Below are 16,418 nucleotides of genomic sequence, written 5' to 3' on the forward strand. Positions count from 1 at the left end.
ATGTCTCAAGTAAAACGATGTCAAGGTAATGTAACGAATTGAGGAAATGTTATAATGTTAAAGGTACTGAATAAACATAAATCAAAATGAATTTGTGTAAGACAAAGTAAAGCTAAAATAATATCAAATAAAGTGGGAATCTGTATTTTCAGTATACCAAAGAGAAAACAGTTGCTCCTTCTGAGCAATTATAATATTAAATAGTTTACCTAAGTAACAGAAAGACCAGATGAAATAAAAACAGAAACTCCTGTGGTTCTTGAAGACCATTAGACAGAGAGACCACAGAAAAGGGTTCTGTACCACCTTTAGTAAGCAGCATACAAAATTACTCTGGCAATGAAATAAATTGACTGTGATTAAGTCAAATTCACACTGCTTACATAAGCCCACTTGAGAGTGTTCTCCAATGCCATCTGCCATGAAAAAAGTGTAAGGGACCTGTCTGCAATAAGAACAAAACCAAATAAAATGAATTTAGAGGAAATCACCAATAAAAACAAATCGATTCTTCAGTGTTTAATTGATATGTGCCTTTTTTAATTGTCAGTTATTACCTCTAAAATTAAAGACCTTAAGAAACAACTGTGTAAAAACACGTGTGATTGATTGCACAGGAGATACAGCTTTGCTAAATTCTTCTATTCTGTATGGATACGATTCCTGCCTGATTTGGACAATTCTACGATTTAACAGGACATTTCAGATGACGGTTGCTTGATATTTGCTTTGACTTAGGTAAAAAATAAGCCATTTCTAGAACTGTTCATGAGAATCACTCAGATTAGTACTGTGTTTGTTGATTCCTCTTTATCTGAAGAAATGCTCTCTTTGCAATACGGAAAATCAGTAATAAACAATACTTCAGCTTCTTCCTGAGCCTTGAAATACCAATAAAACAGCACCGTCTACATGAAGTGTCTACCATCTCTTCTGAGCTGATGAGACAGAATGAATATCTGGAAGGCATCATTTAAAAGGCATCATTTATTATGCTGTCTCACAAGGGAAATACTCTTCCATCAAATATGAAAGACTCCTGGTTACAATACATCAAATGACAGGGCAATGAATTAAAATGCATACAAGAATATATATACTATAATATAATATTGAGGTATTAGAGGCAGAATAAGGTAGTGGCAGTTAACACGTGAAAGCCCCATAAAATATTATTCTCACCAATGGGTTCAAGATGCCTAAAAATGGAAATTGGGATTACAAATCTGTAGAGCTGGATGGTATAAGAAAAAAAAACTAAATGGTGTATAATGTTTTAGTATGACAAGAATAGGGCAGCATTCTGTGATACAGTTACTGTAGAAGTTCATGTCAGATACTGAGAGACATTAACAATAAACTATTTGATATAGTGTCTCTTCAAGAAATCAGGGTTAAAACAGGGATTATTATTCCTAAATTCTGACCCTTGGTTCAATACACTGAGAACATTTTTAAAGGTGTAAATCTGAACACATTGTGAAATTAGCAGTAAAAGTATAAAACGAACGAATCTTTGATCCCATACTGATTTCTGTTTAACTGCATGGTTAACAGACATGTGTGGGCGTCAATGCAGAGCTAATGACTTGAGTTCAAATGGAAGACAGGGAAAGGTCAAGGCGAAAGCCTAAGTGGAGAATGGGGTGAAAGGCATGACTCCCTTAGGAAAGAGTTTTCCTCTTTGTTTTCTGTTGATAAGCGAAGAGAGCATCGCACAAGTCAAAGAGCCCATCTTCTACCATCACACAGTCTGCACATAGCTACAGGTTTCACAAAAATAACTCCATGCTACTGTAACATATCCATGAAATGCTTGACATGGAGCCTTAGAACTCAGGCCCTTGTGTCTCACATGTGAAGGGGAAAAAAAGGGAACAATGCTCTTTCAGCAGCTGTAAGTGGGCCTGATCTATTTTCACAGCTGAGACAGCTCTGTCACTTCAATACAGCTGCCCTCTTCTTCTCTGTGGCATAATGAAGTCTGCCCCAAAACTCTCCTCCCAACCCCCCCACTCTCTTCAGCTGTTCTCTCCCAGCCAATTACAGACACGCTATGATCCATGCCCACCATGCAGTCGAAACCCACTATGTTCATGCTTACAATCTGTAATACAGAAGTGCAAGCGCCAATCTTCCCTTCTGCACCATTTCTCTGAAATTACATTTTCTGGCCCATGTGACTTTATAGCTATTGAATACAATTGCAAATCAAAACCTGTTTAATGTAATGAAGGAAGAAAGACTCCTCAACTGATCTGCATAGCATGTCCTAATATCAAGTACCGATGCAAGAAATCCAATTGGAATTAGACTAAATGTATTTAACTGGAAGTCGCTTTCAGACACTGTCACACATTAAGGTTTTAGTTCTGCTTCCTTCTTAGGACAGGCATGCATGCGTATGCAGCAACACTTCCATGGAAATGTTGCAGTGTCGATGCCAGATTAATTCCATGACAAAACCAAGTTGGAAACCAATAAAACCACAGGTTTTTGGAAAGGAGCAAAAAATGATTTTTTGTATTTTGCCACAGCACAGCAACATATGTAATTGTTGCACCCGCAGCAATTTTGGTATGCATGTTTTTAAATGCACTGCCAACAAGCAATAAACTCATAGTTATAAAACTGTACCAAAGAGACGGTAAAAGACTGCATAATGACATAAATATGACATTAAAAAGTTATATATTATAACATTTTATTTAGGTTTTAGGAAGTAAGGACTTTGTGTGGAAAATGCATTCATTTGTCATCATCTCAGAAGATGAAGGGCCAACAGGCTCTTCCTCATACTGTTTTAGTAAGTCTTAACGTTTTTTAGCCCCTCACATACAGTGTCCTCCAGATTTATGCACACCCCTGCTGAAACCTAATTAATCAGTTAAAAAGTTACAGATTGGATAACATGCCTTGCTTCAAGACATCTAAAACAAGTTATACAATCATATTACAACACAGAGAACAGACTTATTTCTTTCTAAATAATTGAAATCCAGAGGACGCAAGATTCACATTTATCACACGTGTAAGCTATTATCTTTAGGAATTTGTATGAAAAAAAAAGATGTTTAATTATCAACCCTGAGGAAAAATAATCTGCAAATACAATAAATTAGTCAAACTAATTTCAAAAAGATTAAATGGGATACATTTCATTCCTGGATAGCAGGGAAAAAATAGCAGGTTGGAACATTTTTTTTTTATTAAAACAGTAATGGACTGGAAATATTTTGCCATTTAAAATGATCCTACACTCCATGATGATTTCATAAAATTACACTGAAATGCTGGTCACAGCTGAAAACTACAGTACATGTAATCAGGAACTCTAATTGATTTCAGTTTACTTAAAAAAAAAAGAAACACAAAATTTTGAGCATGGCATCCACCGTATGTGGCGGTTTGTTGGTGCTGCTCACGTACTGTACATTGCTATCAATGTGGATGCTATGGAACCACAGTGGCATTACTGAAATGAAAAGTTTCAAAGACAGATTAAAGAATTCCAGGAGATTTTCAGTGTAGAAATGCTCTGCTGGCTAAATTTCACTTCTCATTTGCTCTAGATGTGTGGGGCAAGCAGACACTTTTCCTTACAAAAAACAACTATCACCTGTTCATGAATCCACTGAAGCAGGACAGAGAGAAGAGGGTACATACTGTACCAATTCCAATTCCAATATTTGCATTCTTGTTTGCTGTACAGCACTGGAAAACTATCCATTTAAACTGTAATTCTTCATGCAATTAATATCAATTTAATTAACAGATTCCCATGCAAGTGGGCAGGAGAAAGTAGTGAAGGTAAATTAATGACTTTAATCATTATCAACGAGAGAAAAAGATGCATATACTGTATGGTATGTTTACCTATGAGGTTTGTTTTTTATTGCTGCTGTAGCTTAAAGCAGAAGTCTTTAATGGATCCTATTTCCAATGGGAAGACACTTGCAGACCAACCACTGTTTATGTGGCACACAGCAACAGAGATTTCTTCACAAACTCGTGAAAGGCAAAAAAACCCAGAAACTCAAAAATCCCAGCAATGATTTTTCCCAGTTCACTTGTTTGACCACAGAGTGGTATACCTTGGGCCAATGACAACAAAGTCTTTCCTTACAGGAAACCACATGATGCACATATCCAGTTCAACATGTTCTTAAGGACAAAGATTAAAACAGAGATGTAAAAGCATGGGCATTCACAAAGCCATTTCCACAAGAGTACATTTTAGTACCATTAGTACGACTATTTCTAAATTAGACAGAAACCATGTTTGAGTTTTGCATTCTCTAGTTGAACACTGATAACTCTCTAGCATGAACACATAAGTATTATTTTTGTCTTCTATTTAAAAAATACTATTCCTAGAATACTTAATAGAGTTCCCTGGTGATCTCTTGCTGTGTACAAAGAGGAAGAAATAGTGACTATAGTGCATTACCCTTCTAGTCATAGATTTATCTTAACCTAAATTATAGATGGTAAACAGACATAAAAGCATTTAGAAATCTAGAAATATATCAAGATGAAAATCTCTTTTAGCCTGAATACTTGGAAGAAATTTACTGATTATGTGCAATTAGAAGCCCCTTAAAGAGCATGCGAAATTAGTTTAAGCCATACTAAGAATGTTTATTGTATGCAGTTGGAGTTTATTTTTGTTACATGAAACCAGAGGGTTTTCAATGACCCCATCTTGTTTTCATTTTCTTTGATCAAGTTATAAATGTAAATAAATTAGGCTATCAAAGCACTCCCTAAATAAACAGTTTGTGTCAGTAAAGCATAGCTTTGCACATTTTTTTTTATTATAAACTGCTCTTTCCTGTTAGAAAGTGATGGAATACTTTGCAGAGAAAGCTAAAAATGAAAAAAAAAATAGTTGAAACACTTGTGGTCAAAACACTGGAAATGTATCCCGCACATCACAGCCAGCCAGAAATTTGATTCTTCTTTTGAACTACCCCAAGAGTGAGGGAAAAGTGCAAAAGTGTAGAATCCTTCTTTATCTCATCTCTTTGTTTATTTAAGGTAAAATCCTGGTGCAGTTTTTCAGTTGATAATCATTTCTTGTGGACAGGAGGGAAGTGTTTATCTTCCAGTGATGTTCTCCATCCTTCCTCCTACTGTAGGTTTCAGATAAACATGCCTTGGGTTTGCTTGTTCGGTAACTGATTATAAAACACAACCAGCAAGTCCTCTTGCACTAAGTGTCTAGCTGGTCACTACATACTCTTGTATTCTTTTATTTAATTGAATTAATTTATTCGGGTTCTACGTTCACTGTTATGGACCTAGTGATGGCACACAGGATAGATTGAGAAAGATAAGCAAACACACTCATCTTTGAGCCAATCATCTTTTAATACCTCCAAACACCACACACCCCCACCAGGACATTCAACACTGATTGGAGGAGAGGTGTGTCCCTCAGAGACAGCACCACATGCTGGAAGTGTCAGGGAGGGTGCAGGGGTTGCTGTGTTGATGAGTGCTGAGAGAATTCTGACTATATCCCTTTCCAACACTCTACGGCACTCAAACGATTAAGGGCCACCACTCGAAGGAATCGCAACCACACTCGGCTACCGACAGGCTCGAACCTGTGACTGAGCCCAGCACGCACCCAGGTCAATGACTATACCAGTTCAACCACCTGGGAAAACAGTGGAAAATATTATTATTACTAGTCTACTTACAAAACGTTACTTATTCAAATGTTATATTATCACATTTTCAGCGTTTGCATAACTAATGTGCTAATCTGTAGTAAAATGAATGAATTTTACAAAATTACCAAAATTAATAAATTAAAATTAAATGACTACTAAGACATTCACCATTTTCATAATTATGTTAATTTATGGTGGTCCTTAGCATCAGGATACAGTAGATAAGAAAAACCCAAGTCATTTTATTGTTTTAAAACCAGTTTTTCATTTTCATTTGACAACTACAATTAATATACCACAAAGCCACCACATCTAATTAGTTTTTTTTTCAACTTTTGGAGAGAATGTGATTTTCTAAAGTGCTGTGGATGTGTCATAAGGTCCATCGAACTTAAAACAGGAATCTATAATCGATCACCCGGATACATTGAAACATAGCACATCTGCCATCAAACAAAAGGAATAAAAGTCTGGCCAGCTTCACATATGTATTATCTGTGCACCCAAACGTTACACAAGCAACATAAGCCTTTTCAAAGTCGTCAGTTTCACTCCTGGAAATCAGGACAGTCAAAAATATTCGTTTTAGTATTTAAGTGCTTTGGCAATGGCACAGTGACAGAAGCATAATGATAAAAGAAAGCAGGAATGTGATTGGGTGGTTTTAATCGCTGTAACCCAGAATGGCAACAGTAGCTTACTAGTCATAAATGCTGATCTTACAATGCATGGTGTTTGTTTTCCATGCTGGGCATCAATTAAATATGGCTGCTGTGTAGAATTTTAACTGATTTACTCCTCTCTCATACATCACACTGTTTTAAAAAACCTAACACTGCACTCAAAGCAAAGGGATCTATTTACGATGGGGAAATAGTAGAAAAAATGTGAGAACAAATCAGTAACTAGAGCACCTCTTACAAGCACAGTCATTTTGAACCATATTCACAGTATGTGCAATTGTGCACAGAGTAAATGTACTTATCAGCTCTGGTACTGTACATAAAACAATGACATTCACTTTAAGTGACAAGATAATGTGTAGGCTGTGATTTAGCTCTGCCATCTAAGCTAAAGGCTGTCTCAGCAACACTGCTTGTGGAAATATACACCTACGGTATGGTTTATACAGATCTTTTTAAAAGTTTAGGTATCATGTTTCAGATGTCTGCCTCATTTAGGCACAAGTGAAACAACCATGCGAATTCATACAGCAGGTAAATGATTTTGCTATGAAAGCTTTTTGTGCTATTTGTGCTACACAAATTAGGTTTAAATTCCATTTAAAAAACATACATCTGACATTCCAAAACAAAACAAAAAACACATTTGACATTCTAGATAGCAAGGTGATCTTTCCTAGTCTATTTACTTCCAGATGTCTGAACATAGAAAGATGCTGTACTGTAAGTAGTAAACACTTATGATGCTGTAGAAGGTAAAAAAAAATCTACAGCATCATGAAAAACTACAGTTACTTGTGCACTCAGCTATCATAAATAACCCACTGTCATGAAACTGTCATTAGCAAACCACTCTCCTTATTAAAGCTACCACTAACTTACTTCTTGGTAATACATGTTTTATTTAGGAGCATCTACCTAATTAACTGCATTTTGTTTTCTTCTAATTAAAAATAATTTTGTTTCCCCTGGTGTTTCTCAAGACAGAGCACCTCTGCTCTCCTGCCTAAATCCACCAGCTGCTTCCAAAATGCATGACAGCAGCTGCTACATACAGTACGAGTTTAAAGACACTCAAAAACCACAATGCCTGAAAGTATAAAGAGACAACAAAATCATAAATGAAGGATGATATAAAGGATCTCGCTTAAATAATCAAAAGCATAAAACAACATCAATCTATACAATGTTCAAATACAGAGAATGACACAAAGCTTAAAAATCATGACTGTAAGATAATAAACTCCAAGGTCAACAAACACTTTTGTTGATTATCTTGATTCATTTCTCAAGAAAAATTCAGCTCACAAAATGCTGCACACTTCCAAACAACATCAGGACCACATTTCTCTGACTGGCTTCTTCTTCAACATCTCTTGACAGTTGAAGTTCCAACAGTGTTATAATAGAGATTTCAAAGGTCAAATAGGATTTGGAATATCCCATAAGATTTCCTGAGCCTGTTACCGCAGCCTTTAATATTCTAAAGAATGTCATATTATAATAGAGAGTAACTCTAAATTATTACTAATTATATATTAGACTATTTTGCAAGAACAGAAACAAGTTATTTTTCCCTGTTGACAGTTACAGTATATACCTGTGTATCTAGACATTCTACACAAACTGAAAGCTAAGAGGTCTTCAGCACAAGTATGCATGTTTCCATTTTGGAGGTTAAGTACTGTAAAAATTATGGACATTAATTATTCTCCAGAAAACTAAAAAAAACGCCTTTATTGCCACAGCGCTCATAATGAGTGGGATACATTTAATTGGAGGTGATTCACAAGTAAACAAATCAATATTCGTCAATACAATAGATTTGGCAGGCCATGCAGTGTTCAATAAAAAGAGTTCTACCTGGCCGGACCTTTTCTGTCAGCCACCAACAGGATAACAACACAGGATTTTGCTTACCAGCTTTCCAGCTCCAGCTCCAGCTCCAGGAGGGACTGGGTCTTCTCTGAGTTACAGTGCAAACACCACATGTTGGAAAGATTTCGCAGGAAGGGGTGCCCACAACCTCACCATAGCCCTGCCCTCTGGCTGCAGATCTGCTTTCGGTACCAGAGCGATCGTGTAACAGCTGAGGGGCACCAGCAGAGCATGCCTTCCATCAGTCACAGGGTGCCCTACCCCGGCTGGAGGGGCTGACAATTCCTTTATCCGACAGCCTTCTCCGAGCTGTAGCTAGCAGTAGCAAGTGGGGCGGGGGCAGTGGTGGTGGTGGTGGTGGGGGGTGGCGGTTTGTTGAAGCTGGAGCGAGAGGAGGGGAGGGAATTCCTCCAGTACCACGCTAGCAGTGTGATGGAGGGAATACAAATGACCCTGGCTGGAGTGGGTTTGGGCGATCTAATTAAGCGTGCAGATTTGGAAAAAAAAGAGGCTTTTTTTCCCACAATGGGAGCAGGGCAGGCAGGCAAGCAGTCACGGAAGATAGCATCAGAAGCAGAGGCAGACCATCATCGGAGAAAGGCAGGAATGCAACTGGAAGCATTCTCCATGTGGTGGAAGGAAGCAGCTCTATTAATAGATGCACTCAGCCTGATAAATGCAGAAGAAACGGCCGCCTTTGCAACATTTCAGCTGTTTGGCCCCCTCTGACATTGTAACCTCCAGCAATCCTGCGCTGGAAATCCAAAACGTCTTTTCCTTCTCTCTCTCTCTCTCACATCCTCTCTGTGCTTGTGTTTTAAGACTAGACAGCAGGCCTGAACTGCATTCATTTGCTTTCGTGGCAGAACCAAATGTTAGTATATATATATGTTTACTGGCAGAGGAAAGACAAGTCTCCTTAAAGTGACCATACTTCTATTTGTGCTCAGGACCCTTGCCACAGAGACTATTAGCAATAACTCATTATGAGTGAGGCAATCCTTGTGTTTTTTTAATTGAAAAAAACAAAAACAAATAAGATTTTACAATGGTAACAAATACTACATAGAGAGATATTAAAATGTGCAAAAAAGGAGTATTGGAATTAATCACTTTCGTTGTATTTTTAATGCCTCTCTGTATATTTAGAAATAACACTTTTAAAAGTATTTTAAACTATGCCTTTCATCATGGCACAATTTGTTAATATTTGCTTGCCCAGCACATAATGGGATTTTGAGAAGTGGGTGTTTCCCTTTGTCTCTTTGTAAACTCACTGACATTCTTTTTTGTGTGTGACACGTTTAGGTTTTTTCATGAATTGACATTCGTTTATCTTTACTTATTTATTCTAATGTTCTTTAATTGACAGGCAATTCAGGTAAGCTCTGCAGTGGAACAGTTTCAGTCTTTCGGGACTCTGAAGGAAAGGCCTAAGTTGGGCTTGATTCCATCATCTGTTGCATTTACTATGACACCCTCCCCAGTGTCTCAGTGCTCAATTCCCCATTTCAGTAAACTCTCCTTCAGTGACACCTCGACAATGAGAAGTTTTAAAAACCAGATGTCAGGTTCTGAACTTTAGCTTAAGGCTACCAACAACTAAGAGTGGAAAAAATTTGAACATTTTGACAGCCACAGGAGGCTTAAACATCACCTCGGTTTTTTCATCCATTTCTGCAAAAAGTGACAGTGGTCATGGGAATAAACAATGTGTTTCTGAAATAAATACCAGGCTCCCAGAACAAGGGGGGTGTTGGTCATCTGAATTTGAGATCAGATCACAATTCTGGAGTCTACAATTACCCTTCAGAAGTCCTCAGGGCAGGAACGATGGCTGAAAATTTAATTGACCGAAGAATGGCAGGGGTTTACTTGAACTGCCCATGAGACAGGGGTATTTCTTGATAATTAGAGAAAGCAGAGGAAAGAAGAGGAAATGATTCCCATATGGTGCGAGTTTATAAGGACAGAATTCACCAGCATGAAGCCTAAAGATGGAGGTGGTGATGTCTTTTAATTATACGTTTGGACTCTACTCCCACGAGGAGATTATTCCCTTCAACCTGTTACATCAGCAACTTTAAATGTGCAATTGTAGAATCTGAAACTGTGAAAAAAGCACAAAAGCCAAACATGTTTCAACTTTTGCCTTCTGAAAGAAGTATTTGATCAGTTAATATGATGTAAATGCTTGTTACCAGGCTGGTTTATTCTTGAATCCTTCATCACTTCATAGCTCTGTATTTCTACGTACAGCTGCATACAGACCTTATCACAGCTAGGACGCGACTTACACAGTCCTCACCTGTCATACCAAAATCCTTCCTAAATTATTGGAGCTCTATTTAGCTCTCATGCCTGACTGGTAGAATGCAAACTTCTAGAATGAGTGGGATGCAGCCTGAAGTCATGTTCTACCATAAATCAGCTTTTTTTCACTAGTTTGTAGATTACAATCAAAAAGGTCTACTGAGAGAAAGCAAGACTATAAGCTCAGAGTGTGTGATTCAGTTTCTTACAAATAATTAAGTTCCTATACGTATTTTATTGACATATCCTCAATAAAGGAAAGATAAAGCCGCATCATAATAGTTATAGCTACTGTATACTAACATACAGCAGTAGTAGTGCAATCTGACTTTGAAGTTCTTGAAAGCCATCATTAGAAACACCACAGAAATACAACTCAGATTTACCACATGTCCACAAAAATATCAGCTCAGTTTGCCTAGAGCAGAAGAAAAAATACTAAAATATTGTTTTTCAAAGTGGCAAACAAATAAGTCACCTGGTATACGGAAAAGTAAAACTTGAAACATTGCTCATTGCAGTTTCTAAAATCTGTCTGATCAGAGTCTTGGTAGAACAATTTAGTCTAGCCAATTAAAACAAGTCTTTGGCTGATGGAAGGAAACGGCAATCTCCACCTCCAATCTCCATATAATCATGGGGAAATCATCCAGATTAACCAAACAGTAATGCAACATTGCCCTGTATGCGTCTTATGAATTTAGTTATTGTACATCATATTCAATGATGTGTCTGAACTTGTCATTGAATTTAGTGATTTATTGACAGTACAGAATACACCAAAGAATCAGAGGTCAAGGATATGTTACAAGCCGGTTATTGGAAAACTGGTGTAAAAGCAGCAACAGAGTGCATAAGGGTGTAATACAGAAATAAATTAATTAAACCTCTTTCTTTTAAAACTGTATCATAGGTATTTATTTATTTGGTATTACTATTTTTTTCTATTACATTAATAACTTAAAAAGCAGTAAAAATGTAAAACAAATATTTTGCATCACATCAATTTCACCTCCGAGTTACAATAAAAAGCCCATTAATAACATTAATAACATTACATGTCACTGTGGCTTAGAGTATCCTGCAAGCAGGCTGACAAGAGTATTCAGTAAAACTGATGGCTAAAAATCTTTTAATACTGCTAAAGGCAAAAGCTTAAGAAACAATGAAGAATTTCATTTGATATACGTCAAAGTAAAGTGAAATATCCTAATATATCAGCATGCTGAAAGTGTTATTGCATTGGAAATTGGAGTTATCTGTTCTATGCTTAAAAACTTAGACATGGGCGACCTAGAATCCTATTAACCATAACGTGCAACCTAGAATGAAACATCCTATTGACTTAAAGATTTACGTCATTTACAATCACAGCATTAAACCCACAAAATCTATTTTGAATCACTATCAGGAGAATACAGTATGTTAATTTGCCTGGAGCTGGATGAAGTCATGACATATTCATGGAAAGCTTTATTATTAGAGAAAACAATTCAAACTGATACTGCCTTTCGTACTAGTACTCTCCACAACAATGCATTATATTACACAGTGTACCTAGTCTGGATTGTGGCCTCAAGAATTAAAAAGTTTTCAGACAAAGAAACCAATAAAATATTGAATAAAACAGTCTGGTCTTAAAACTGTTAAATGTTTGTGAAAGTCTGTGTTAATGATTGAATGTACTTCCTCCTGTCTCTCTGTGTCTGGTTGGCTAAACCTCAAGTGCCTGTTTGTTTAATCCTTCTATCATTCACAGCCGCCATTCCAAAAGTGACACCTCTGGCTACAAGATTCTATTCCTACTCCAAAAGAATGATGGCAGTTCTGGGAATGCTCTATAGAATGGTCTAGCTATACCCACACAATAGTTCCTGTGTAAACACTGACCACAACCAATATGGTTTTGATTCTGCAGGAATGAAAAATCATGACAAATGCACTTTAAATATTGTATACTGTATATTAAGATCATCCTACAGAATGAACTACAGTATGTTTGTAAAACATACTGCAGGCTTCATTATTCTTCAGCATTTAGAAATGTTTCATATGAAATTAAAATTTTCTAGTTGTGCATCTCTGTGCTGTTCAGTACACAAGATCAGAGAGATACAGTATACGGCAATTTAAAGAACAGAGTTCTTCCACCGTACTGTATGTGTTGAATTGTGTAATATAAAGGAACATGTTCCTCAGTCACATTTTGTACTAACTAGTCCCCTAAGATGGATTTTCATTTACAAGAACTTTAACAATTTAAACTCTATGGGACACTATGATGTCATGCTAGATTCCTTGCTCCCGCATTACACAATGGAAACAAATTCATGTAGAGCTTACTACTCTATTTTGTAGAGGAAAACATAAAAAGCACAACAAGAGCATCACACAGTTCTGTTTCTGGAAGCAATTACAGCAATGAGTTCATTTACCTGACACAACAGCATTTTAGACTTTTATCCTAAGCTATTAGGCTTCAGTTCCACGACATCAGTTTAATGTACAGGAATTTAGTTTGTTAATAAGGAACTGAGTTTTAGAATTTAATTACTAGTAACATTGAATAGATGTTTATCATTACACAGAGTGCCTTGTCCAGCACCTTTCCTTCAGCTAATCCTCTACAGTCCATCCTCAGGCAAGACAAATCAAACTGGAAACAATGAAAAAAATATCAAGTAAAAATTATATCTGTGATTAGAGTACTCATTCAACAAATAAACACATTTTCTTTTTTTAATATTACCCATTTTAAAGAGAAATAATAATTAAACTAATTCACATAAAGAAGACAATGCATCTTACACATTACACTGTATTACCTTAATTACTTTATGAACTGCTTTACAGTACATCATAATTTTTTATTTTGTCTTTTGTATACTATCACTCATATCCTAATGAGTGTCCAAAACAACATTTTGAACAAAGTTGGCTTTTGGTATATACTGCAAAAACACAACTGATGCAATGCTTTTGGCACCTTGTACAGTAGCTCCAGAAAGTCTAGACTGCTTTATTAGTCTTTCTGTAATATATGCTTATTTAGAACAGGAAGTACAGGGTTTCATTATTGACTTACCAGAGGCTCTGTATGTGGATGTGTTAATGCAGGTATTCTTTAAGAGAACACCAACGCATATCTACTGCTGTGAAAAACACTTGTTTGGCTAAAAAAAGGCTAAATTCCACTCTGGACTTTCTGAAATTTCCTGCTTAATACATTAATACATTACTGTACTGCTTAATACATTTTGTGAGGTAGCGGAGCTACTGACACAGAATGTTTGCCACAGAGGTGTGTATTGCTCTTCCTTTATATAAAGTTTTCTGGGAATCTAGGAGCTGAAAAGCACTACAAAGATGCACAGAACTATTATTGCCATTGTTATTAGCTGTTATTATTGTTATTTCACCTCCTGGTGAAAACAGGATATTTTGAGGTCACACAGCTGTAACAGACTGAAGAGATGAGAAACAGTAAAAACAAATGCTCAAGTGCCACAGTTTTCACTGCTATGTTCTTTAAGATACCCCAAACAACAATAATTACAAATGCAAGGTAATTATTTAAATTGCAGGCTAACATCACTTACTAGAGAGCCCCATAAGGTTATCTTAGCATGGTGTTCAGTCATAATTATACAGACCACCTACCATAATCAAATCCTGTACTTAAAGTGTAATTCAGTGTTTGTCCAAGACTCAAGTACAGCCTGAAAACCAGCAATTTACATAAATTACTTTGGGTAGTCATAAGGGCTTGAAACACAACAAACCCCTATGGAGTTTAATAAGTGGCTTGCACTATGTACATAATTTCTTATCAATTAAAAGAGAAAAAGAGCTAAGCTAAATGTTAAATTAAAAATGTAACCTTTGCTTTACATTTAAACTGGTCAGCTCTGAAGAACATGAAGATCATGTCATTTTCAATAAAACAAAATAGGGTTTTTTAAACTGCAAAGTGAAACAGATGTAACAGCTTTCTGTTCCTTTTTAAGTACAAATCGAAAGGCAGAAACAGCCTCCAGTGCCACTCGTTAAAATAAACTAATCATTTAATTTATTTGCCTTCTTATTGTATTTATAACGGGAATGGAAATATATACCATATACAGTATATAAACAGAAGGAAAGAATCAGGCCAAAGTCTTGCCTGACACTGTTGTTCCTTACTGCCTCAATCCTCGGGCAAAGATCTCAAAAGATTGGGGGCTCAGAATCTGGCTCTGCAATTTCTCCCAATTTCAGCTGTGATGACAGAGGCCACACACCAGCATGGACAGTGCCTGCCCTCAGAGGAGGGGGAGGAGAGAGAAGATTGATTCTGACCCTCCAGTGGGATGTGCAGGGAGGGTTCACTGGAGGCTGGAATGAATTGCATTAATGATGCAGAATAAATAAGCTTGCACACAATGGCGTAACAGAAAACTACCAACCCAGGTTGGAACTTCATGGAAGTCAGAGTTTTCAGAGTTTTAAATTACTGTACATAACGAAAAGTCATACTTTTTCATACATACTTTCTCCTCAGTTTGCTAGGTCAGGTATGGCAATTTACACAATACCATAGACCCCAACGATGTGTCCCTGTATTACATACAATCCCTTTTAGTATTACAAATACATACTGTATTTATCTAATCTAATTGAAGGATTTAATTTGCAGCTAATGCCTTTTCCTTAACTGGCAGCCAGAGTTCTATTACTTCTTAGCTTTCAATGTTACGATTACGGGACATCTCCTCTGATATCATATTCCCAAGCTCCTTTTCAATCGCTGCATTATTAAAACTGAAGTACAAAACTGACAGGCAGGCTTAATTTAGCAGGAGGGCATGTTGGGTGTCCCACCTTGTCAAAGCAATAAATACTGTAGTCTTTGAGGAAAGTGCACAATCAAGACACTGTTCAGGGAGTCATGGACAGCGTGTAGTAAGTGATAGTAAACTTTTCTACCATGATTTAACGACAGCTGAAAAATCTAATGTTCGGCTGCTGAAGAAAATAATATTAAAAAATGAAGTTTAGACATTCTTTCATATACTGTACTGTGCATTGGACCACTCTTATTTCTATTGCTATAAATGATGTTGGCATAGTAATTTAAAATGTTATATTGTTCCTCTTGGTTTTTAATTTGAAGGTGGTAGACCTATTCAAAAATAGCTTCACTTTTCATGTTTATTTCATAGTGCAGTTTAATAAAGTAATCACGCAGAACATTCAAACAGGATTATTACTTCTTTGTCATGATATGAAAGGAATATTTATTTATAGCCACTCAGTGATCACTCAGCTACTATGCAAAAAAAAAAAGAGTATTTATATACATTGACTTAACGATGCAATAACGTTTGGTAACATTTTCCCCAAAATAATGGAAATGTCTCTTAATGCTGAGTGTCTTGAGTTGAATACAGACAATTTCAATTAATTTCACTTTTTGTCCTGATGAACTGATCATTATCTCTTGAAGAGTACTCATTACTGCCACTTATGTCTACTTTGATCTTTCCATAAATCAGGAATATTGGGCATCCACTTTAATGTAAACCTTTGGAGTCTCCACCTCTGCTCACTAATTACCTGTACAGTGTACCTCCCCTGTTGCTCTTTACATTTTAAATGCAGTGGACATATACAGTAATAAAAGAAGCTGGACATTTCTGTACATGCTGTCACCAACACCAGCATTATAATTGTTTAGTTCATACTAAGCGTGGTTCTGCTTTTAATGCACACAGTAACAAGCATTCAATACCATCTTCAAATAAAACAGCAAAACTGGAATACTTTCTGATGAAATATGAACTCATGAAACTTTTTCAAGAGGCCTACTTTAAATGTCAAACAT

The 16,418-nt window shown here is 36.5% G+C and overlaps 1 protein-coding gene across 8 annotated transcripts in view; it reads right to left on the reverse strand.

Annotated features, from left to right (window-relative positions):
* Nucleotides 1-16,418, reverse strand: part of iqsec1b (IQ motif and Sec7 domain ArfGEF 1b) — a 201,310-nt gene that overhangs the window by 27,851 nt on the left and 157,041 nt on the right. Inside the window, exon 1 of one of the 8 annotated variants that reach the window (XM_015348232.2) lies at nucleotides 8,285-8,558. The exons of the other annotated variants lie outside the window; for them this stretch is intronic. Within the exon in view, the coding sequence (XP_015203718.1) occupies nucleotides 8,285-8,355 (71 nt within the window). The 5' untranslated portion in view covers nucleotides 8,356-8,558. Of the gene's footprint in view, nucleotides 1-8,284; nucleotides 8,559-16,418 lie in introns of those variants that run through there. 8 annotated transcript variants of the gene reach the window in all.

This window comes from Lepisosteus oculatus, chromosome 4 (assembly GCF_040954835.1).
Source record: "Lepisosteus oculatus isolate fLepOcu1 chromosome 4, fLepOcu1.hap2, whole genome shotgun sequence".
NCBI lineage: Eukaryota > Metazoa > Chordata > Actinopteri > Semionotiformes > Lepisosteidae > Lepisosteus > Lepisosteus oculatus.